Raw genomic sequence first — 25,881 nt, forward strand, 5'->3', positions numbered from 1 at the left:
AGCAAACAAGTGTCGTGATGTTACTCAGTGAGAATTATCTGATTCTGATGTGCTACATCATATTCTTGATCTTAATCACATCTGACATGAATAGCTCTGGTATTTCTAAACCTGGTCTCTGTTCTTACATATTTTGATGTCTATTTGTCCAGTGGATCACCTCAGCCAGCTGAGAACAGGCAGTGAACAGGCTGCGAAGGCTGTAATGTAATCCTTTGCAGCATCAAATCATACCACACCAGACTACATTCACAAAAACAGGAATTTTAGATGGGAATTGCAGGTTTACTGCTACCTCAGTTGGTTAGTTTGTTTGTATTACTGTGTGACTTTGCTGTTGATCTGGATCCAACACAATATTTTTGTAACACACAATAACTCAAACAAACTAACCAATCAAAGCAGCAGCAGAGCAGCAGCTCCTGTGTCCTGTTCTCTAAAATCACTGTTTTAGTGAATGTAGTCTGGTGTGTGTGCTGTTTGTGGTTAAACCAAAAGGATCTTCCAGGTCTCTCTCTGTAGGGATCCTTTCCATGATGCACGTGCATCACACTTTTTTTTCACCTTCCATTTTGAACCCAAAATAAGACACTTAGTCTGACTCCTACAACGAGAAAATACCTCACAAACATTTAATTGTGTTATTTTCACTTCACTATTTTTATTTTTCAAATATGGCCTTGCTGTTTTAAATATGTTGCAAAATCAATATTCCTCCTGGCAATCGTAATCTATTGAATTGTTGTGAATAAAGCTTGGCAGATCAGAAAATGTACTCTGTGGACAGGGAGGGAGGACAGGTGGTCCGCAGGTGGCAGCAGCGAGCTTTAAGACAGTAGAAGAAGAATCCGCTCGCTGCCCGTCCGCCCGCAGTGCATGATGGTCGGTGTACCGCTGCTGGTGTCTGCAGCTGCGGCTCCCGTTGATTTCCTCCCGGTTCCTCCGGTGCTCCTGTGATGGTGAAGAGGAGATACACCGGCTGCTGCGCTTCTCACGACAGGTGCGGAGGGAGAGCTTCCCGGTTCGTCTCCGTCTCTTCCCGCTGCTGGGAACGCGTTAGCTAACCTGGCTAACCTGCTAGCATTAGCCAGTCTACGTGTAACCTAGCCGCTGGACATTAGCATTAGCATTAGCATTAGGCACAGGCCGCGGGTAGTCAGAGCCTCGGCAGCCCTGTCAGGGAAAGTAAAATTTATCTTTGTGTGTCTTGTGTTAACATTTGGTGTTTGCCTCACCGCCACCCCGGGGGATATAAGGCTAACAGCTACAGCAGTAAACACACGGGAGCTAAAGCTAAAGCTAACTGAGCTAGCATCTGTCACAGCTGCCTGTCCTGAGCAATGATTTGACATTTCAAGTAAACACTTCAAAACCTGTTGAAGGATGACATTTTACACTCATATTATCATCGTAGTATTAAAGTGTCATGTACCCGGGACACGTATCATTAAGTTTCATGGCTTAAAAACAACTGAACCTGATGCTAAATGGACTTCAAGTCAAACCTCAGCTTTGCTCATCTCAGTCTGTCTTTACAGTAATGACAAATCACTGCACTATTAAGTCCACAGTTTGTTTAATTGAGGCAATTTAAAGGAGCTTTAGTAGTTCTATAATAAAGGGAAACTCCAGCTGTTTAACACTAAAGGTAATGAGGAGCCACGAGCAGCACTCAGCCTGTCAAAACACTAGTAACTTCCTCTGGAGCTCTTTTGTTGGTGTCTGAGAAAATGGCCCAGATTGTGTCACCGTGTTGTCTTCATGGTTTCCTCGGCCTGTGTGATGTGGTCACCATGTGAATATGGAGCGGAGTGATGCTGAGCCGCAACCAGTATGTGGGAGAGAGGTAAAAAAACTGTAGAAAACATCACCGCAGAGGATGATTTTGGCAGCAACCACGACTGAAAGAGTGAGGAGTGAATGTTCAGAGGCGTTCAAGGACTCAAACTAAAGTCAGGATACTTTGTCTACTGCTGCTTCTAAGTCTGATGTTTCTTTGCGAGTCCCTCAGACTTTACGGACACGCAGAGCTGTGTGGAGACGAAGAGATGTGACTAAGAGAGTCTTTTTCAGAGAAGTGTCGGCGAGCTTCGTCACCACTTCTAACACTGAAAGGTTTTTCTCTCTTAGCTGGTGCTTATGTTGTTGTTTTCAGTTTCTACAGGAGCTCAGATCAGCTAAATACTGAAATAAAACTGTGGAGCAATAAGATCTAAAAGTGCACCTTCTTTATTGTGACTTAAACAGCTGTTGTAAAGTCAAATATGGATTTAAAGAAGAAGAAATCATGAATTCTTGTTCTCTTGAACTGGAACACTGTAACATCAGGACAGAAATATTATTCAGGTTTACTGGTGGCAGTCTGTGATCCACCTCTCATTAGCTGATTGATTTCCTTTATTTTAAAACCGCTCTCTTGTGGTCAAACTGAACGAACCCGAGGAGGGAAAAGCTGCTTTGTTGATTGTGGGTCAGGCTCAGCTCATCTTATTCCACATCAGTGTGTTCAGGTGATAAAATAACTGACAAAATACTGCTTTCTTTCTGTCTTTTTGTTGGATTCAACACGTCCAGGTGGTATTTTAAGAGACGGAAGAGAGCTGATGCACCGTCGGGCGTGAATTAAAGCAAATAATGACTTTAATCTGTCATAGTCTCATTTTAATGTGCAGCGTCTAATCCTGCAAAGCAGCACGACTCCCCTGCAAATAAATCGGCCAATTGTTTCTATCTTTAGCCCACAGACGTCTCGGCAGGTGGTGGGAGAGAAGTGATGTGAGAGTCTGAAGTTTAACACTTTGAAATGTTTATCCTGTGGGTGAAGGCGTGCCGACGAAGGTGGAGTCGGTAGTAACAGTGAGGCTGCAGGCGTTTCCTGTAATCCTCTCATCATCGTTGTGATGGGATTAACAGCAGAGGGGTTTATACGTCCACAGTCTGACCAGTCAGATTAGGACCCGTCAGCAGCGTATCTCTGCTTCACGTCCTGTGCTGCTCTGTCGGCCGCCGCCTCGCTCCTTTCACAGGTCGTCTTCTGTGTGATCGAGTGTTTGGAGATTAGATGGGCTGATGGAGGACGGTCTCAAACACACCTGAGCTTTAAGGCTGCAACTAACGATTACTTTCTCGATTAATCACCATCATGGGATCGCTGTGTGCCCGTATTGTTGGTTAAAATATATATACAGGGTTCACAAAAAGTCAGGGATATTCGACTTTCAGGTGAAATTTATGGAAAATGTAAAAAGTGAATGCTACAGTGATATTATATCATGAAAGTAGGACATTTAAGTAGAAGCATGCACTGGTGATTTCTTCATCTTAAACAATTTATTGAAAGAAAATCTACCAACAGTGGTAGGTATACCACAACAAAACATGTTCAGTGTCTCAATAAATTGGGACGTGGCCAAAGGACGTCCACTCCTCTCCTTTCTGTGACTCTTCCAGTCTCTGTATCACTGTTCCAACCTCCTGATGACACTCTGTGACCCTCTAAGCTCAGTGAACACCTCCGTCTGAGGACTTCCTGTTTGAAGCCTCCAGTGTTGAGGTGCTGCTGATCAACTGTTAGGTGTCGTCTTGGTCTCATGATGTCAGAATGTGAACAGCAGGATGAGGAGGACTGTTTAAATACCAATTCTAACTGAAGCAGGAAATGTATTGGTGGTGGTTCATCCTGAAATTTCAAAAAAAAAAAAAAGGGTAATATTCAGAGAAAAAAGGTGGATTTCCTCTCACACATGAGCGGTAAATTTATGAGAATAAACTGAGGTCAAAAATTTGCCAGAAAAAAAAACAAATTCTCTCAGATTTAAGACACAAATCTACAAGAAAACAACTCAACTGGTGTTTCTGGCCTACAATCAGGAGCATTTCCTTATTGCTGAATGTGATTGCAAAGTATAATTTAATGAGATAACACACAGCGAGCGGCGCCGTCTGTGACGTGATGAAGCAGGACTATAATCTCACAACTTTAATCTAAGAAATTCAGAGGTTTCTCTTCTAATGTTGCCCCCCCCCCTCCCCTGACACAGTTGGAGATCTTATACAATGCTAAACAAATAAAATCTTAATTTCAAAATGACAGTGCTCCAAAGCCAAAGAAAAGCAGTTTACTGTGACTTAAGACAAAAAACAACAATAATACTATTATTTTTGGCCCTTTTTCTTCTATTTTACACTTTTAGAAGTCTCCAGCGCAGCATTGTTTAAAGCTGCGCCAGTCATTCATGTTAATTATGGCTGAAATGACTAATATAAAAATGCGTAATATAAAAGTTATTGCTCGTAACGACACCTGACTGGGTTTCCCCTCAGCTTTTCTGTGTCTTTCGCTTTCGGTTTTCTCTGCATATTTACGCCTCAGTCCAGTCTCACTGCAGACAGACTGAGTTAGAGACCAGCTGCTGAACACGGTGGAGCGGTTAGTGATTAAAGACACCTCAGGAGGTGGTGGAGACTAAAAACGGAGCTATAAGGGGCGTGAATGGGAAGATAATATTCCCTGTGTGTTTGAGCTTCGATATAGTTTAATATGATAATGATATTTTATATTAGGTTGAGCTATAAAATGTCAGAAGAGGAAAATGCATAAGTTGTCATCATTTTTGGGTGATGTTGTCTCGCATTCGACCAACTGTTTTTGGTTAAAAATGGACTGAAACAATTATTTGAGAGTTTTTTTTTCTGTCAGTCAGCTAATTAATTAATTAACCAGTCACAAACTGCCACATAAACTAGGAATAGTGTATTTACTGTAACTTTCATCATCTGTTAATGTCTTCAAATGGCTTATTTTGTTTGATTATAACATTCAGAATCAAGAAACACAAATATACAATCCAGAAATATGAAGTTAAAATGTAAAGATATGAAATATAAAGATGTTTTTGTGACCAAAGAGCGAGAAGAACAATACGAGGTGTTTATACATCCACTAGTTTTATAGCAGGATTTGCAACAGAGAGGCTCATTAATGTATTTTTAATAGTTTTGAGGTCTTTTCATGGGATTTGTTGACAATAGGAGAACTGTATCAGCCTCATCCTTTATTTTATCCTGCTGTGTCTAACATCTGTCTGTCTGTCTGTCTGTCTGTCTGTCTGCAGCTAGCCTCCTGGGAGACCAGTCCCAATGCCATGGCCTCCAGCCACAGCTCCTCCCCAGTGCCTCGTGGAGGCCGAGATGGGATCTATCACAAGGAGCGGGATCCCTCCCCCCATCGCTGCCGGCCCATCCGGTCCTTGCCCGACGTCTGCCCCAAGGAGCCCACCGGTGGGTGCAGCTGCAGGGTTCACTGTCATTTCAGGGTCGTAACTAACTGATTTATCTGTTAACGAGTCCAGAGATTAATCGGAACGTCCATCAGAGCCAGAGGTGACGTTTTAAAGGAATAGTTCGGATTGTTTTAAGCGCGTTTGTATGATGTTCTTCTCCATAGTCACTGTATGGAGGTCGGCACGCCCTAGCCATCTAAAAAAAAAAAAGCCCGCCTAAAAACATCAACATCAGTTTAAGTGTATGCTACACTGAAATATGTTCAGCGCCTTCGATTGCACGAGACGGCCCCTTTGATGGGGAAGTGAATCCACCAACGTAAACCTGACTCGCTGAATGTAGGATTGTTTTGTGTTTTAAAAGATTAGTTTGGATCGAAACTAAAACACCAAAGTCACAGCATAATGCAGACAAACTAACCGATCAAGGCAGCATTGAACTCCTGTTTTCTGCGATGTAAAATTACTGTTTTTGTGAATGGGGTCTGGTGGCTTTCAAGAGATCAATACACTTCCACTAAAAGAGCTTGTTTTTAGCCACTGACAGGCTCAGAGTACTATTCTAAGTGTGTGACAGCATCATGGAAAGGATCCCTACAGAGAGAGACCTGGAAGATCCTTTTGGTTTAACCACAAACAGCTGTTATATCGCTCTCTACACACACACACACACACACACACACACACCAGACTCCATTCACAAAAACATCGATTTAACCTCAGACAACAATGGCTAGTTTGTAGAGCGGCAACAATATTCTAAATTTAATAAATAACCTGATGTTGATTAGTTTAGGTGGGAATAAAATCTCGTTTCCTTCTGCCCCCGTCCACAGCAGTGCCTTGCTATCCATCTGTGCCGGGTCTCCTGCACTGGAAATACCTTCAATAATCCAGATTATTCTGTTAAATGTTTCTATGTTGTCCCGCAAACTCGAAGAAATTCAGTTTATAATAAAAAATGATTAATTTGCTGCCTACTAACTAATGATTTAATCACTTAATATCTGTTGTTGAAGTTCTAATGAAATGTTTTCCCGCAGGTGAGGGGCGGGGCCTGTGCGACGGCCCGTCCGTGGTGGCGGAGCACGACAGGTGGACGGTGTACAGCTCGAAGGTCAACCTCCCCGCCGCGCTGAACGACCCGCGGCTCGCCAAACGGGAGTCTGACTTTTTCACCAAAACGTGGGGGCTGGACTTCGCAGAGACGGAGGTGATGCCCTCCTTCTACCTCCCCAACATCACCAGGGAACACTTCGGGCCCTACCTGCAGGAGACGGCTCAGGTAACACCCCCCTGAATTATTGATCTGTGACACACATGGAGGGCAGATTCACTCGGCATCACTGCAGCTCAGACCACTGATTGTTGTCCGTCTGCTGGTGGAGGAGGAGGAGGGTTACGTGGTTACGCCTCGCCACAGACGATTTAAGAAAGAGACGCCCCCCTGAAGAGTCACTTCCTGTATCTGAGTCACATGGTTTGGCCTCGGCCCCGCCCCTTTAGGAGACCAGCGGTCAGGACTAAACTAGTCTTGGTCTTAAATGGTCTTTTTTTTAAGTTCTTATTTAAATTTGGAGGTCCTACCAGAGCTGCTTTACATGGTTTAATGTTCAGAAAAACATTTTTCGCACACAGACATGGCTGCCGCGGCTTTTTTCAGCCTCTTTCTCCACTTAGAATAACAATCTGAGCCTGTCGGTGGCTGAAAGAAGCACTTTAATCACTTTTACATCAACAAAAACTGTCATTTTACCTCACAGAACAGAGGACTTGCCGGTCTGCTGCTGCCTCTGTTAATAAAATTGCTGTTTTTGTCAGTGGAGTCTGGTGGTTCTGAAGAGGACGATGCAATGACTGCATCAATCTAATATTTGCTTACATTGTGGCACCGTAAAAGTACGCCGAATTAGCCGTTAGCAGCTTCTGTTTGCGTTGCACCACTGGATGCACAGACAACCGTCACTGGATTACTTTGATACTGAAGAAAACTTAAAAACGTCAAGATTCTCAGGCAAGTTCAGCAGTTATGAAGAGTGTCTTTCTTCAAAGGATTTATGGACGTTTATTTATGTTTCCACTTGGATTTCTCTAAGTTTGACAACCAGAGCCTCTTATTTGTATGCACATTTGAGGACAGACTTGTTTCCTTTAACTACAAATATCTGGTTGATTTTTAAAGGATTTTAACACAGTGCTATAATCCTGATCAGACTATCTTGACAGTTTTGTTAATCTATTTGTGTCCCACTGATCTCAACCACTTCTTTTTAGTATTTTTGATTCCGCTGTAGCTGCTGTGAATCTTCATGGGAAACGCTGCACTTATGAGGCCACAGTAAAACATAAAAGAGGAGCCACAAACACTGAACTGCTTCACCGACTTTGATTATTTGACAAAATGTCATAGCATCAGTATTGCAGAGTGGAATTTAGGACACAGTTTGATCTTAGTTTGTATTCAGCATCTCAAGGAATAAATCAAACGGCTTCAGCCCTGACGGTGAATTGAGTCATGCTATTTTGAGCTGACATTTCCAGTTCACTGAAGTATCAAAGGGCCCTATTTTTGCATATCCTGGTGTCTGAGTGACTGGTAGGTAGTAAAAGTGTTGGAACTGGTCCAGTAGATCACCTCAGCCAGCAGCCACCAAACGGGCTGCAACGTGATCGTTTGGGACAACTGCACCTGATCACAGTAGGTCCACTAAAAGAGCTTGTTTGATCCACTGACAGGCTCAGAGTGTTATTCTAAGTGTGTGACAGCATCATGGAAAGGATCCCTACAGAGAGAGACCTGGAAGATCCTTTTGGTTTAACCACAAACAGCACACACACCAGACTCCATTCACTAAAACAGGGATTTAAGCTCACAGGACACAGGAGCTGCTGCTCTGCTGCTGTCCTGAAAGGTTAGTTTGTGTGTTTTTGAGTCGCTTTGGTGTTTTAGTTCAGATCAGAACTGCCCCTCTAAAACACCACAGTCACATTTAACACAGTCAAACCAACTCATCGAGGCAGCCACAGACCAGCAGCTGCCATGCAAGGTAAAATTAGTGTTTTTGTGAATGGAGTCTGGTGGCTTTGAGGAGCCTCTCAACAGTCTGTCAGGTGTAGCTCGTTCTCAGCTGTCGGTCCAATGACAAAACTTTTTATACCTATTAGTCATTTTGAACCAGAAATATGTACAAACAGGACCCAGGTTTAAAAATACCAGAGTTTTCCTTTTAAAGTGTCGTGAGTTGAGTTATTTTTTTCCCTTGTAGTCTACATTTCCATCTGTCCAGATAAGGATCATAACAAAATGCATCACCAGTGTGTGTTTTCTGGTTTTCTTCCTCTCGTTCTTCTCAGTCTTTTGGGTTTATGAAGTTTTAATTTGCATGGTTAACCAGACATTTGGTTCCTTTTTTACTCGGTTTCATTGCTCATGTTCAGTTCCTTCACAGCTGTAGAAGGAAATAAAAGGCTTGAACTGGTTTTTAGAAAAACCTTTTTCACATGAGATTAGCAGAGTATGGTTTCACTTCCAGACTGAGGTGTCACGGCTTTCTTTCTTTCTGTCTGTTCCTGTAAGAGCTGTCGAGTTTTTAGAAATCATCTGCACGTCGTGGTCGCCGCGTTGTGCTCGCTTCCTGTCTCAGGTTTCAGGAAGATGTCTAACATATTCTAAAACACTGAGCAGCCGTCAAACATTCCTGTGATGCTTCCTTATTCCTGCACTGTGCTGCTCAGGAGCTGTGATGCTTTTGTTATTTAGCGCCGCCCTCAGGCCGAACTTTACGTTTGACTTTACACCCTCCTGTTTTAACCAAAGCTCATTTATTTATTTATTTATTTATTTATTTACCTTGTGTGTGTGTTTTTTTTTTTTTATTTTTAGAGGGAAAGAATCCACGAGCGCTGCAAGACGATCTGTCCCAGCAAAGACGACGTGGACGCCGTCTCCAGTATCACCACCAACCACGGTATGAATTATTAAACACACACACACACACACACACACACACACACACTGCTCCTCTACAGCTGGACAGACCTGAAATATGAACATGTGACCAAACTCTGCTATTTTCTCCTCTTTGTTTAATGTATTTAAAGAGCAATGAGGCTTATTTACACATTATTACACAGCTTTGTTATGTAACACTGATCGGTCATTTATGGCATTTTATGTTGTTGGTTTTTTTTTTACTTTTCACACAGGACTCCCCACACACCTGTATGGAAAACAAAGCAAATGATAAATAAATCAATCACATAAATCCCAAATAATAAGAATAAAGGAAAAACAAAAATATCAGTTTTCATTTGTAGATTGTCATCATTATCATCTTCTTCTTCTTCTTCTTATAAGAGTTTATTTATAATATGCTCCTCTACACATTTGGATAAACTTTACAAAAACAAACAATATTTAAAAAAAACCCATAAAAATAAATGCAGAAAATAAGCACTTGGTCTTCTGGCTGATAAGGCGATCAATACATGGGGAGATCTTTGCCAGTTTGCCACGTGCATGTCATCCTGCAGGGAGCGCTGCAAGGAAATGCAAGTGATCCTGGTGTTAAAGTCTTTGCTGCATCAGAGTTGGTCATCAATTTGATCAATTAATTTAGGAGTTATTATTGGGATAGGCAGTTAATTTATACAAATGAAGCTCTACAGATCAACTATTTGTTTAGTTGGATAGTTTATCTCCTTATTTTGTCATTAGAATACCTTTCTATATATATTTTTTAATAACATTCACAGCCATCTCAAGGCCCCCTGGCAGCTCCCTGTGGCCCCCTAGTGGGCCGTGGCCCCCCTGTTGAGAACCACTGATCTACAGGAAACCCTCACATGGGGATAAAGGGGGGAGACATCTATAATTTTCCAAAGAACCTTCGACAAAGTAGTTCTGCTAAAAACAACGTAATAATGGACCACAGTAGAAGATATGGGTCGGGTTGTGGGCAGAATGTAGATCGCCTCAGTCGGCAGCTGCAAAATACGCTGCAGTGGCTGCTGGGTAATTCACTCGAATTCTTCGCCCGAATCACGATCTGTGACCTTTTTATATGTTGTTTGTTTTTTTAGTTCTCTGAGGTTAAAGGAAGTGACACCTGTTCAGAGCAGCCGTTCGAACTGACTCACAGTTCAACGTCTTTTTTCCACCTGCACAGACTGTTATCAGTTTATCAAGTGCACACCAGACTGAGAAATATGACTGAAATGTTGAGCTGTTTTTACCGATGATGTGACGTTTAAAGACCTGACAGCTGTTATATCGCTCTCTGCAAACACACACCAGACTCCATTCACAAAAACAGGGATTTTAGCTCACAGAACACAGGAGCTGCTGGTTTACTGCTGCCTCCATCAGTTAACTTGTTTGTGTTATTATATGACTTTGGCCTTTTAACAGTTTGTTTGGAGCCAACACTGTATTTCTGTAAGACACATTAACACAAATAAACTAACTGATTGAAGCAGCAGTAGATCAGAAACTCCAGTATTCTGAAAGGTAAAATTGCTGCTTTTGTCAATGGAGTCTGGTGGCTTCGAAGAGAGCGATAATAACGGCTGTTAAACCAAAAGGAAAAAATTTGCAAAAATGGGTCCAGGTTGATGTTTTCTTTCAAACTGAATGTCAAATACATATTGATTAGAAATCAATGATCATTTGCAGTTAGGAGGCTTTATGTCGTTGCCATGGAAACACCTGAGGTCTCTTATTTTTGTCTCGTTTTTTTTATGCGATAGTTGGTTGGCCACTGGTTTCTTTTAATCTTGTATTGTGGTTTTTGTGTAAAACACTTCATTGTGTCATTGATTTCGAGAACTTAAGATAATTTATTTTTTACCTTACAGTATTTTAGGCTTCAAAAACAGGTGCCGTCTATGTGTCATCAGTTTTTACTTATGTGGTATCTTTGTAGTTCAGCATGTAAAATAATAAAATAAGTGATTGATCCTCTCTTCTCTTTTTTTTTTTTCTTCCTTCAGACAAATCCAGAGCTGAGCTGGAACAAGTCCCGAAGGTAACACTTCTTCTTCTGTGGTTTATTCAGTCAGATTTACAGAAACGTAGCTGCCACAAATATATCAGTTATCTGTGTTTTGTGTTGGTCGTAAAGAAATGTTCAGTAAGAAATGTACCAAAGAGGTGTGAGAGGTCATGAAGAAATAGTTCCTTCGTTACATGAGAGAGCACTGAAGAGTTTATTTTAATAATCTTGCTCTCTACATGCCATAATCACAAAAACAAAACAAAATGGCTCTTCTGCTCATTGAACTCAAAAACTCGAGGTGTAATATTGTGAAATAATAGTTATAATTGACTTGTGTTCATATTTTGGGGCAATTCGCTCTCAAGATTAAAAACTTTTGGCCTGTGTTGTATCAGTTTCCATGGAAACACACGGGGCTCTGACTAACACCTGGACAGCCATCAGTCCCGTCAGTAGACTCTGTTCAGATCGTCAAAGCTTTGAGCAGATGATGTCTAGTCGACCAATCGGATCGCTTCGTTGGAGCTTCTTGTTGTTTGACTGTGTCCCGTTTGTCTGTGTTTTCTCAGATCTTCATGAAGCCTGAGTTTGCCCTGGAGGACCCGGCCACCTTTAACGCCGTCCTGCCCTGGTCGCACTTCAACAGCGCCGGGGGGAAGAGCAGCAGAGACGTGGCCTCGTCCAAACTGCTGCAGGAGAAGGTGAGCAAGCTCGTCCTCTCTGCCGAGCCCACGCAGATCAGGTTTGATCTCAGAAGGTTTATCTTAAACTCGGTTCCTCCTGCAGCTGAGTCACTACCTGGACGTGGTGGAGGTGAGCATCGCCCGGCAGATCTCGCTGCGCTCCGAGGCCTTCTTCCACGCCATGTCCTCGCAGCACGAGCTGCAGGACCGGCTGCAGGAGACGCAGCACGCCGTGGCCGTCCTGCGGGGCCGGACCGCCGCCATCGACCGGGTCATGTGCCAGGGGCCTCTGCGGGCCCTCCGCACCGCCCTGACCCGCAACAACTGCGTGAAGCTGCACAACAAACTGAAGCTGATGGCGGCGGTGCATCAGACGCAGCCCACCGTGCAGCTGCTGCTCTCCACCTCCGAGTTCGTCGGAGCGCTGGAGCTCATCTCCACCACCAAGGAGGTGCTGCAGCAGGAGCTGCAGGGAATACACAGCTTCAGGTGTGTGTGTGTGTGTGTGTTTTATGTGTAGTCTGTGTTTGTACTGGACAAACAGCTGTTCTTCCAGATGTGCGTCACTTTGTATTCAAGCTGAAAAGGTCTTTACCACCTGATCACAACACAAAAAAGCATCATGTGACCTTTTAAAGCCTCAGTACAGGAAGTCATGGTGTCCACACAAGCTGCAGCTGTGACGCTACTGACTGTCTGTCTGTCTGTCTGTCTGTCTGACTGTCTGTCTGTCTGACTGTCCGTCCCTCAGACATCTGGGCTCCCAGCTGTGTGAGCTGGAGAAGCTGATCGATAAGATGATGGTGGAGGAGTTCAGCATGTACGCCCGCAGCGACCTGAACCGCAGCCTGAGGGACGAGCCGCAGGTCCTGGAGAAGGTCTGAGCCGCTTCACCTTTTGTCACCTTTTTTTTTTTTTTTTTTTATATTTGTCCCACAGACACAAAAAACACTTCTAGATATTATAAACCCAGAGCTTCTCCTGAATATAATGATACACCTGGAAAAACTTAGATCAGCCACAGGTCAAAGAAATCAACGGATGGGAGTCATTTCATGCACTGATGCTGTACTGAAGGTTTAGAGAAGTTACTCCTACAAAGGGAGCAATTTGAGATTTCTGAATTGGCCACTTCACATATTACATATTTGGTTGTTATGAAAGGTTTTGGAATTTGTGGAGTTGAGCTGAGAGCCACGGCTACATCCACTAGAAGAGCTTGTTTGATCCACTGACAGGCTCAGATTGTTGTTCTGAGTGTGTGACAGCATCATAGAAAGGATCCGTTAAACCAGTAATCAATCGAAAAAATAAATAAGAATTTCACCTCGCTGAATACAGGATTTTGTATGACTTTGTGTTTTAAAAGATTAGTTTGGATCTAAACTAAAACACCATAACGCAAACACACCAACCGATCGATGCAGCAGTAGACCGAGCTCCTGTGAGGTAAAATTAGTGTTTTTGTGAATGGAGTCTGGTGGCTTTGAAGGGACCAATGCACTTCAGATTGTTATTCTTATGGCGCTTTTCCATTACATAGTTTTAGCTCGACTCGACTCCGTTTCGGTCGTTTTCCATTACAGTACCTCCTCAAAGTGGGGGGGTCGTCATAGCAAGGCGGCCCGAAACTCCAGTGATGTAATTTGTATACAGCACAAACACAAACACAACTGAGGACCTGGAGTGTTTGGTTTGCGTGTAGCCGTTTACCTCGTTCACAGAAATAATAAAAACGCCCGGTCTCTGTTTCCGGGGTTTTAAAAACTTTTGATTCTTACTAAAAAAGTACCAGGTACTATCGCCTAGTGAAAAACCCTAAAAGTCGAGCCGAGTAGGTGCTAGTGGAAAAGCACCATACGTGTCAGCATTATGGAAACACCAAACTCCAAACACACCAGACTCCATTGAAAAAAACAGTAATTTAAGCTCACAGAACACAGGAGTTGCCTTAGTTTGTTCGTCTTATTGTCTATTATCTAAACTTTCGTTTCAGTTCATCCACTTCTGATTCTCAGTGACGTCAGGAGAATCTCCGCTTTAGCGACAAACCATCTCGCACACGCTGAAACTCTATCAGCTCACACAGACGCGTGTAATGGTGTCTTTGCACTGACTTTGCATATAACGGTGCTGCACGGAAAATCGGCTTCGTCTGACCAGAACGCATGAAGTCGAGCATTTCTTTACCGAAGCAAACGAGCTTCAGTTTGGCTTCTTACTTCCAAGCAGCCCGTTTAAGTAGAAACCATAAGTAGGAGCAGGTTTCTTTGCTGTGAAGTGAGAAGGTTGATTTTTATGTAACGGCTGCTGTGCCCATCACAGGTCCACAAACCATACGCTGCCTCACAAAAGGTGGGACACACACACACACACACACACACACACACACACACACACACACACACACACAGAGACTCATTAAAATCACACTATATGCATGAAATCTCTCCTGCTGCTGAAATCAAGCTGCCTTCTCACAATATGGGTCAGTGATCGAACACAGATTGTCATGAAATAATAATTTGAGTGTTTGTTTTAATGTGCTTGGCGTGCCAGGTGGGTGGGGTTAACTGCTTTAGTAGGTTATAAAGAGGGGGGCGGGGCTACCTGCTCACTAACCAATCACAGACAGTTCATGCCTAAACCTAACCAATCAGGCACGCACGCAGGCGTCTTTGTGGAACGAACGTCACGCCTGGCTCCAAAACCAAGATGGCGACGTCCAAAATGACTTCAGGGTGGCTGCGTCCACTTAACTGTCTGGTCTCCAAGTAGATTAAAAAAAAAAAAAAAACACAGTTTAAATATTTGGTTTGATTCTGATGAATAATCTTTGAACAGGATATATATTTTTAAATTTATTGTACATTAATATTTAATTTCAGTGGAATCACATAGTGATAAAGTACGATTTTATATTGTGATTTACTGTTTAAACTATGATAGTAAAACAAATTAATCTGATACTAATTTTGCAATTCTGATCGTAAAAATGTGAATAAAATATTTCTTAACACTCAATAATTATTATCAGAATGTAATAAATTACAGCCGATTGGGATTTTGTCTTTTTTTAATTTAAATATTTGCATATTTGGGTTAAACTCGTCCTCTTACATAAGGTCCGTGTAGATCTAATCTTTTTTTTTTTTCCTCAGTTTTGTTTCAGCGGGATAAAAAGTCATTTTTAAAAAACATTAAGGAACTAAAATAAATGATTTTTATTTCTATTACAAGCCCGGTCAGTTTTATTGTCTTAATGTGATTTCTAATTGATTAATTAAGGATATTTTTAATTATTAATTTGTTGCTTGTGATGCTTGTTTGATCTGAGCTTTGGTGAAGTAATTTATTTATATATATATAAACTGAATGAAACACTGCTGCTTGTGGAGTTTGATTACATTTGCTTACGTTTGGAATCTGCACTGTTAGTATTCATTTATTTATTATTTTTGTAAATTACATTGTTTTCTTCTTTAATCGGTGTGTTTCAGGAGCGTCTGGAGTCTCTGGTGTTCGGCCTGCTGCGGCAGAGGAAGCTGGACTTTCTGGATATCTACAGCGATGAGATGATCGCGGCTGCTAAGGCCATCGTCACTCAGGTGCTCCGACCACAAATTTATTATTATGTTGTTGTTTTTTTACAGACCGGTGATCAAACATGTCGCCGTTATGTGATGGAAAAGCTCTCTGACCTGGACATGTTTGTGTTTGCAGTGTGTGGCAGAAAGTGTTTTGCACATTGAAGAAATTGACACTGAAGTCGTCATTAAGTAAGTGGAAATATGTAATTAAAGGAGTATTCTGGTATTTTTAAACATGAGGCCGGTTTTTACATGTTTTGTTGTCAAACGTGGACCTATTATATCGCTCTCTGCACACACACCAGACTCCATTCACAAAAACAGGGATTTTACCTGGCAGTTTGACTTTCTGTGATTTCAGGGTTTGTAGGATTGGTGTGGCTCCTAACTAACCTTTTAAATACACTTTAGTCACACAGTAACACAAACTGACCGTCTTCTGCAAGATAAAGTTACTAAGAATATAAATGTGATTCAGTTTTGGCTATAACCCCAATTAGTTTTGCTGTGTACATGTGATTTCTAGTTGAATTGATTAAGGATAATTTTAACAGTGAATTTACCTTGCAGAACATGGGACTCTGTGTGCCTTTTGTGTTTTTAAAGGGTCAGTTTGTTTTCTAAAATAAGCCTTAAACACCAGAGTCACATAAACTCCTGTGTTCAGCGAGGTTAAATCACTGTTTTAGTGAATGTAGTCTGGTGTATGCAGCTCTCAGTGTTCTGTCTGTGTTTGAAGAGGAGGGTTTAACATGGTGGAAAATGTCTGTCTGTCTCTCTCTGTCTGTCTGTCTCTCTATATCTGTCTGTCTGTCTCTTTCTCTCTGTCTCTCTGTATCTGTCTGTCTGTCTCCCTCTTTCTCTGTATCTGTCTGTCTCTCTCTCTGTACCTGTCTGTCTCTCCCTCTCCCTCTCTCTGTATCTGTCTGTCTCTCTCTCTCCTGTCTGTCTCCCTCTTTCTCTGTATCTGTCTGTCTCTCTCTGTCCTGTCTGTCTCTCTGTACCTGTCTGTCTCTCCAGGCTAGCTGACCAGATGCGTGTGATGACGTTTCTTCAGTGGTTCGAGCTGCTGAAAACCGTCTTTGAGAGTTTCCTCCTCTTCCTGCAGAGGATCAAGGTCAGTTTGAGGGGAGGGGAGACGCTGCCGGGCTTTTAATTTGAAAACCGATACAGGAAGTGTTGTTTAATGACCTGTATCATCGTCTCCATGTGTGTAATGTTGCTGCTGTTAATTAATTATGATTATTTTTATGGTCTAATCTTTTTATTGTTTGTTTTCATTCATGCTGCCACCACATGTCTGATTGGTTTTATCATGACTGTAGCTGCTGTTCTTATCTGTAATTTCCTATTTTATTCTTTTATTTTGTTCCCTCCTGAACCGTTTTAACCATCTAAAGCACTTTGTAGCTTTGTTTTTGAAAAGTGCTGCATAAATAAAGTTTATTATTATTAATATTCTGCCTTTTTGACCATAAAACTTCAGTTTATATTACAAAGTGATTTACAGGTCTAACTGTCTCACATCTTTTGTTTCCCGTCTGTCTGTCAGGCCACTCTGAGCGTGATCAGAAACGTGGTTCTGGAGGTTCTGGTGTCGAACCAGAAGAACCGGCTCCTGGAGGAGGCTGCCTCAGACGCCTCAGACCGGGAGGCGTCCCACAGCCCGTCGAGTCTGCGGGGGGAGGCCGAGCTGGCGTACCTCACCCATGAGGGTCTGTTTATCAGCGACGCTCTGAACGAGGCCCAGCAGCAGCAGCAGCAGGCGGCGCTCCAGGACCAGAGCTCCAGGACCCAGCAGAGCCGGACGGAGGCCGTCGGCAGCGATACGGTGGAGGGCGGCGCCATCGGCAGAGAGCAGAGCTTCATGTACGTCACTGGAGGTTTTTCTTCCTGATCCATGGAGCTGTTTTAAGCTACTTTATTCATTCATAATTAGTTTCTAACTTCAAGCAGTGCACATACATGCACTCATTTTTTATTTTCTCTGTTGAATATACTTTATTTAAGACATGTTTCCTCTGTACACCACATAAAACCAAAGGAACCAAATATATAAAACATCTCCTGAACAAAATAAATCAAACTAGCTCACAGAAAAGACGGCGTGTGACGGCTGAAACCTGTCGGTGTGTGTGTGTGTGTGTGTTTGTCCTCAGGTCCGGTGAGAACATGATGCCCACGGAGCTGGAGCTGAACCGCGTCATCAACAACATCCAGGAGCTGCTGTACACCGCCTCCGACGTTAGCCACGACCGCTGCGTCAAAGTCCTCACAGCCAGAGCCAAGGTACGGCGTGACGATGGCAGAAACAGCCGGTCCAGTTTGGAATTACAACACATCCTTTAACTGGACGGCAGATTTCATGTATTTAATTAAACGCCAAACATGTTGAAATTAGATTTTTATGATTTCTATGTCAGAAAAGGAGCCATTTTTCATGCTTTATTTCCACTAATGGTTCAACTAACCCTGCTATTGTTTCATTGATTCTAGTATGAAGGTAATGTGCCTAGAAAATGGTTTTTATTTTTAAATCAGGTTCTCCATAGTGTGCAGACACACAGTGGAAACTTAAATGTTTTTAGACATACAGTAAGTAAATCAATTGGATTATATTCCCTGTAGCATCAAGACATCTGTCTTTCTAACCATTTTATGCATCTAAAGTTTAACAGCCATTATATCGCTCTCCTCAAGCACACCAGACTCCTTTGATAAAATTAGTAATTTTACTTCACAGAACATTGGAGTTGCTGGTCTACAGCTGCCTTGATTAGTTAGTTAGTTAGTGTTATTGTGTGACTTTGGTGTTTTTAAGAGTTGGGTCAGATTTGAAATAAAACACCAAAGTCACACAGTAACACAAGCAAACTGACTGATGGGGGCAGCAGCAGACCAGTAACTCATTTTTGTTCTGTGAGGTAAAATCCCTGTTTTAGTGAATGTAGTCTGGTGTGTGTGCTGTTTGTGGTTAAACCAAAAGGATCTTCCAGGTCTCTCTCTGTAGGGATCCTTTCCATAATGCTGTCAGACACTTCTTTGCTCATTTCAAAGCCACCAGACTCCATTGAGAAAAACAGTATTTTACCTCACAGAACACAAGACTTAGCTGTGCTAATGCTGCCCTATATCAATTAGTTAATACATTAGTTTGGATCAGAACTAACCATTTAAAACTCTCAAATCACACAGTAAGTGTAAAATACCTGATCAAGGCAGCGGTAGACTCCGTTGCAGCTCCTGTGTCCTGTTCTCTAAAATCCCTGTTTTTGTGAATGGAGTCTGGTGTGTGTGCAGAGAGCGATATAACGGCTGTTTGTGGTTAAACCAAAAGGATCTTCCAGGTCTCTCTCTGTAGGGATCCTTTCCATGATGCTGTCACACACTTAGAATAACAATCTGAGCCTGTCAGTGGATCAAACAAGCTCTTTTAGTGGACCTACTGTGATCAGGTGCAGTTGTCCCAAAGGATCACGTTGCAGCCTACTAGTAATTTAGACCACAAAATATTGAAAAATTGCGTTCCAGGTTTAAAAATACCAAAGGTACCCTTTAGATTCACAACAATGTCTCTTATGATGCTTCAGTACTCAGGGTTTGTGACTTTATTCTCACATGTTTCTGTTGTGATGAAGTGAAGGTCTCCCTGAATTACCAACCCTCATTTAAACGTAGAAATGTTTTTAAAAGTGAGTCCTGTGACATGATCTTCTTGTCTCCGACAGGACGGCTCTCTGGAGCGTCTGAGCTCGGCGGAGTTCGTGTGCCTCTCTCAGGCGGTGGAGGGATTCGTCAGGGACACCGAGGAGCTGTGCGGCCGGCGCAGCGTCTCCCTGAGGGGGGCGCTGCAGAGCCAGGCCAACCGCTTCGTCCACCGCTTCCACGAGGAGCGCAAGACCAAACTCAGGTTAGCAGTATAGAGCGGTAGCATGAACACTGTAATGATGCGTTTAATGAGTTTAGCCACAACAATAAAGGCCTTTTATTTGTTCCTTCCTTGTTGTTTTTTAATATTTTGGATTGTCTTCTTGTTTTAGCCTGTTTCCCATGAGCACCCTGACACATTTTCAGTCTGTTTGATCATTCAGAACAACTAGTCATTGCTTTTCCTGCTTTCATAATGTTAAATTTGACATTTAAAGCCACATCTGGTGTGTGTTTGTGTCTTGATGGTGATCATGTATGTTGTTTTTGCAGCCTCCTTCTGGATAATGAGCGCTGGAAGCAGGCAGAGGTTCCTTCTGAGTTCCAGGATCTGGTGAACTCCATCGCTGACGGCAAAATAACACTACCAGAGCGCAAAATCCCAGGTACCTAAAAATCTGACATTGTTTATCTTTTTTAACCAAGTAACTGAGAGCATGTCCAGTGTTGAAGTACAAGAGCGTAGAGACGTTTTCTTTTCTTTTATCCAAAGCGACCAACAATAATGACGCCAAACTTGCAATAATCATAGAAATACATGACATTTTAAAGCTTTGGAACAGAACTCCATTAAGTTTTTGAAGACTTCAGCTGTAACGTGTTTGGGTGTCTTGTGCAGGTCCAGAGGAGAGGAAGCCGGCTGAGTTTCTGCTCGTCAACGGACAAAAATATGCTGTCGTTGGGTACGTGTCCACACACGTGTCTCTATGAAAGGATAACTTCAATGTTTTTAATTCTGGGTCCTGTTTTTTTTTTTTTACATATTTTGAGTTCAAAATGACTGGTAGGTGCAAAAAGTTTTGGAATTGGTCCTTTTGGTTTAACCGCAAACAGTTGTTATATCGCTCTCTGCACACACCAGACTACATTCACTAAAACAGGGATTTTAGCTCTCTGCACAAACACCAGACTACATTCACAAAAAGAGTGATTTTACCTGGGAGTTGGTTTTTTTGTGTTGTTGTGTGACTTGAGTGATTTAAAGAGTAAGTTAATATCTAACACAATACTTGTGTAACACACAAAAATTTAAAGAAACTATCTGATGGAGGCAGCAGCAGACCGGCAGCTCCTGTGTCCTGTGAGCTAAAATCCCTGTTTTAGTGAATGTAGTCTGGTGTGTGTGCTGTTTGTGGTTAAACCAAAAGGATCTTCCAGGTCTCTCTCTGTAGGGATCCTCTCTACTGGACCAGTTCCAACACTTTTTGTACCCTCTAGTCATTTTGAGCCCAAAATATGTAAAATTGGGGCTCAGGTTAAAAAATACCAATAATCCTTTAACACGAGACAATAATTCAAGATGAACAGTTTCAACAAGGTTGTCTTTCTGATTTGTTCAGGACGGTTCTGCTGCTGATCCGGATCTTTCTGGAATACTGTCAGTGTGTCAACGACATCCCATCCATCGCCACCGACATGCTGACGCGTCTGTCGGACCTCCTCAAGGTCAGAACCACGTCCACGCTGCTGACCCCATCGGGCCCAGCAGAACACAGGCGTCCGATTGGTCCATCTGAATGCCGATCAACCGATCAATAGCCCTCCTCGTCCTTTTAGGCAGAATTAGCCGTCATGCTTGTCTGTAACTCCCCGTCGTTCAGTCGACAGTGACCCGAAGGTTTGGTTTGACTAAAACCAGAGTAAAAGTTCCCTCGAGTAAATCTTTGTTTTAATAAACGTCCGTCTGTATTATTGATTGATTGATTACGAGCCTGTTGTGAGCTCATAGTTTACTTCAGACTCTACTAGGGGCGAAGCTAAAGTCTAATCTAATGTTTGTTGATATTTAAAGCTAATCAGAGACTTTTAGAAGCAGATAAAAGTTGTTCCCTCTGACTTTAGTGTTGATTTAGAATTAATAAATGGTTGCTAAGTGTTACCAAAAGCATAAACCTTTAAAATATGCTGTTGTCCAATCAATAACTGAGTGTAACAAACTTTTAGATTTCAGTGTTCAGGCTTCACACTTTCAAAGCCGACCTGAAGCCCTGCGGCCACACACGGATACTTTAAAGATCTAATATGAAACATTTCTCCATTAACGTGCATTAAAAACAACTCAACCTTTGAGTTTTGTGTTCTTATATTAACCCAAATGATTCCATTAGTGTTCAGATCCGGAGAGATCCTTTTATTCCTGGTGACTAATTATTCAGTCCTGTTAGCAGGCTAATGTTACTAGAAATGAAATGAATAAAACTTAAAGATAACTTCTACGCACAGACTGTATAGAAATATGACGTCACCCGTCGGTTTGTCTGTTTTGAAGCCTTGAATTTGGCTTTTTGGGCGTCACCATCTTGTTTTTTTGGAGCCAGAGGTGACGTTAGTGAGCAGGTAGCCTCTCTTCCTGGTGTATCTTCCTCTAAATGGACCATAATTTATGAAATATAAATAAATGAACATCCTGCTGTGCTGAAGAAGACTGTAAACTAGAGACTGAGAACAGAAACTCATCAGGAAAATGTCTCATTGACTTCCATCCAGTCAGATTTCTGTTTGTCGCCCCCTGCTGGACATTAGAGAGAGTGCAGGTGTAAGGCTTTAAGGCTGATTTTTTTTTTTTTTTTTTTTTTGTCTCTGCAGCACTTCAACTCTCGGAGCTGCCAGCTGGTTCTGGGAGCCGGAGCTCTGCAGGTTGTCGGGCTGAAGACCATCACCACCAAAAACCTCGGTACGACCACACACACACACACACACACACACACACACACACACACACACACGAGTCAGGCTCACAACCTGCAGAGTGAAAGTGAAGATGCTGCTGCTGCTAATGTTCAGTGTGTGTGTGTGTGTGTGTGTGTGTGTGTGTGTGTGTGTGTGTGTGTGTGTGTGTGTGTGTGTAGCTTTAGCCTCCCGCTGCCTGCAGCTGGTGGTTCACTACATTCCCATCATCAGAGCTCATTTTGAGACCAAACTGCAGCCAAAACAGTTCAGCGTCCTCCGGCACTTTGACCACATCACCAAGGTAACGCACCTCCGCCTGCTCATCCTGTTCCCTGTATTACTGAACATCTGTTTTACATCTTTATATTTGATATGTTTCTTGATTATACATTAATATACCAAAGTAAAATCCTTGTAATGAATCTGATTCTGGTTCTGAACTTTACTGGAAATGAAAAAAAAAAGCCTCTAACAGGAAAATCTTTAAATCTTTGAAGTCTTTAAATGTAAAATGATTGATGATGAGTGATGAGTGACTTGTGTTGCTCTGCAGGACTACAACGACCACATAGCGGAGATATCTGCTAAGCTGGTGGCCATCATGGACAGTCTGTTTGAGAAGGTTTTATCAAAGGTGAGATCAGCTAATGTAAAGTTAGTGTTGGCCATCTTTGATCTGTGACTCTGCTGATTAGCTCACTTCCTCTTATTTGGTTGATTTGGTCATTTTTCTTGTGATTTTCATGCTTCGAACCAGCTGCGTTTTTTTAAAATGTGTTTCTTGTGTGTATTTCCTGCTTTGTCGTGCTGCAGCTAAAGTGAAACCTCTCTGTGTTAAACCCCCTCTGAACGATTTAATGTCTGGCCTGATGCCACCGATTATAAAATGATGCTGATGTGCTGCTGGATTATATCGTCTAAAGTCTGACAGCATCTTCAGTGGCGTGTAAACAGCAGCTCGACCTTTCTCTGGTTATTTAGCTGAATCTTTGAGACACAAACAAATCAAATCATCAGCGGACATTAGGTTTCTCACTTGGTTTCTCCGTCGTCTTCTTCTTCTTCTCCGTCTTCTTCTTCTTCTCCGTCCTCTCTTTCCTACTGACATCATCGCCATTCGCATTCAGGTCAAGGAAAACCTGCTGGAAACCAACTTCTGGACCAATTTGCCTTTAATTTTGGAACATTTCGACCAAAACGTGGCATAGACAAGCAGCTGATTTTGAAAATATCCATCTGAAAACACGCCCCCCTTTCCCTCAGGCTGAGTCCACAATGCTGATGAGAACACCTCTCGTCCTCTTAGCTCTTTCACTCTGACCAATATATAGAGGCGTCACCATGGTAACGCTAGCTTTAGCTCTCTGCGCTCGGGGGCGGAGCTTCACCAAACGGCGGTCTGTCGCTGAGCAGCAGCTCGCTCTCTGAGCTTCCTGCTGCTGACTCACCGCGGTCTGTGCAGCTAGCTCGTTAGCTTTAGCCTTGTGGAAGACTGGCGGTCATGTGATGCGGGTGCAGGTACGTAGGCAGGTCGGCCTTATTGGACGAGTCTGTTACAGCTGTTTTCTAGTTTTAGCAAACCTTCTTCATTCACTGATCGCCGTCGGGCTGTTTATCAACCAAAATAACAAAAACTTTAAAAGCAAGATCCTAAACAGAGTCCCTCTCATGGTGGAGGAAAAGGTTTACTAGTGACCCTTTCAAAGTAAAGCGATGAGGTGAAGGTGTGTGTCACCACGCTGCTGCTGTTGTCTCCTCAGTACGAAGTGAAGGCCCCGATGCCGTCGGCCTGCTTCAGAAACGTCTGCAAGCAGATGGCGAAGATGCACGAAGCGCTTTATGAGCTTCTACCTGAAGAGCAGACACAGGTGAGGCTCACTTCATCCTGATTATTTCGAGGTTCATGTGGAAGCATTTGAGGTTTTCAGTGTGAACTAGTGGACGAGCGGAGACGAGGGATTAAGAATGTGTAGCTCGCTTTGCAAAGGAAAGAAACTCCTGAAGAAATAAAAACCTGAGGTCTGATTGTTACTGACTGTTTGTGTGACCAACTGAAGCTTCAGCCTGCTTCCTGTTTATCTGTTCCTCTGTGGGAATCTGTCAGTGAGGACGAGAGTCTTTGAGCTCTATAAAGAAATGATTATAAATCCTGTTATTATTGGCTTTAGTGGAGGTCTGCTGACTCACATGTGTTCTCCTCTACAGATGTTGTTCCTGAGGATTAATGCCAGTTTTAAGATGCACCTGAAGAGGCAGCTGGCTCGACTCGGGGTCGTCAATGATGGAGGACCACAGCACGGGTAACCACACACACACACACACACACACACACACACACTATAGACCTCCACTAACTCTAGAGGTCAGAGGTCAGGTGACCATGTGGTCTCTGTCTGCAGGCTGGTGGTCGTGGACGTCGCCTTCTACACGGAGAACGTTCAGGCGCTGAAGAGCCTCGAGCGGCTCGACCTCAACATGGCCGAGATCTGGGAGCAGAAGAGGTGATGGGGGGGGGGGGGGGGGACGGCGGCGGGACGTCCAGGACCGACCTATCAGCTGTCAGCGGCCAGCTGGAGGAAGAGGAAGAGGAGGAGGAGGAAGAGGAGGAGGAGGAAGAGGAGGCCCCAGAGGGACCAAAAACACAAAACTGGTAGAAGTCGAGCAGCAACACGCTGGAGGGGGGGGGGCTTCCTTAACAGCTCCACCTTAAGAGACCTCTGTTAACTCTCAGATCCTCCTTAAAGCTGCTGCCACCTCTTCTCACTGTGTGCAATTCAACAGAGACACTAGTAAATTATTAGAGGCGGTTTTAGTGGGAGCGAAGGGTGTAGATAATGTTTAACCAGTGGCGGGGTAATTTATTTTTCTGTCGTCTTGGAAACGTTCAACAGGAAGTCGGAGCCGAGCGGATTTTTATCATCGACGCTAAAAAAAAAACCTCTCGCTGGTTTCGCAGACTTTTGCTAAAACGCCAGACTTGATGTGAATATTTTCCTCCGTCTGACAGGTTCCCCTCAAGGTGTTTCCCAAACTTTTTTCCAAACCCCATCCGTCAGCTGGTTTTATTCGCCGTGGTGACGGAAACGTTTAAAAACTTTTTTTTTTTTTTTTTTTTTTTTACTCCAAACAGGAAAATCAGGCTGCAGGAACCACCAGAGAAGCAGGAGCTGGTTTAAAAACGTGTTGTTGAAGAGTTCATTTCCTGTGAATTTTTTAAACGACACAACCCGCAGACCCTGAACGCATCACAACTCTCCGCTGCATCCTGTTGTCACCAAAGTAAAAGTTTCTAATTTGGGAAATAAACTCTTCAAATGCACTTTTTTTTTTTTTTTCTTTTTTCCTTCAAACACAATTATGCTTTAAGCTGAGTGACATTCAGGCCCAGTTGTTGTAATCGAAGGTAATTTTTTATACATTTAATTAATAATCGAGAGTTTGACGGCAGAAAACGAAGCATGAAAGTCGGCCGTTAACTTCCTCCTACTGTAGTTTGATTTAATCTGCATGAGCTTTTTTTGCTGAAACGACACGAATGGAACAGAAAATCTGATTTATTTTTGTTTATGATATTTTACAGAACATTATAGTCAAACGGAGCGTCTTTTCAAAATAAAAGCCCAAAAGTCTCCATGGCCTTTGCGCTTTTGTTAAGGCAGTTATTGGTCACGGGGGGGATGACATCAGAGGACGTGGACGCAGCTTTTTCTCGTGGTGCTTTCAGGTGCTGTCG

At 42.8% G+C, this 25,881-nt stretch overlaps 1 protein-coding gene across 1 annotated transcript; it reads left to right on the forward strand.

Annotated features, from left to right (window-relative positions):
• The first annotated feature begins 888 nt into the window (after nucleotides 1-888).
• vps54 (VPS54 subunit of GARP complex) lies at nucleotides 889-24,662 on the forward strand. Its single transcript, XM_070855378.1, has 23 exons — nucleotides 889-1,000; nucleotides 5,115-5,280; nucleotides 6,326-6,567; nucleotides 9,166-9,250; nucleotides 11,274-11,308; nucleotides 11,848-11,979; nucleotides 12,065-12,450; nucleotides 12,713-12,839; nucleotides 15,462-15,569; nucleotides 15,685-15,740; nucleotides 16,572-16,668; nucleotides 17,104-17,420; nucleotides 17,711-17,840; nucleotides 19,280-19,461; nucleotides 19,752-19,864; nucleotides 20,098-20,161; nucleotides 20,819-20,924; nucleotides 22,065-22,152; nucleotides 22,328-22,449; nucleotides 22,702-22,782; nucleotides 23,909-24,016; nucleotides 24,354-24,448; nucleotides 24,548-24,662. Exons 2-23 carry the CDS (start codon nucleotides 5,145-5,147, stop codon nucleotides 24,651-24,653), a joined length of 2,916 nt encoding a protein of 971 aa, XP_070711479.1. The 5' UTR covers nucleotides 889-1,000; nucleotides 5,115-5,144; the 3' UTR covers nucleotides 24,654-24,662.
• The last annotated feature ends 1,219 nt before the right edge of the window (nucleotides 24,663-25,881 follow it).

Source organism: Pempheris klunzingeri, chromosome 3 (genome assembly GCF_042242105.1).
Source record: "Pempheris klunzingeri isolate RE-2024b chromosome 3, fPemKlu1.hap1, whole genome shotgun sequence".
Taxonomy (NCBI): Eukaryota; Metazoa; Chordata; class Actinopteri; order Acropomatiformes; family Pempheridae; genus Pempheris; species Pempheris klunzingeri.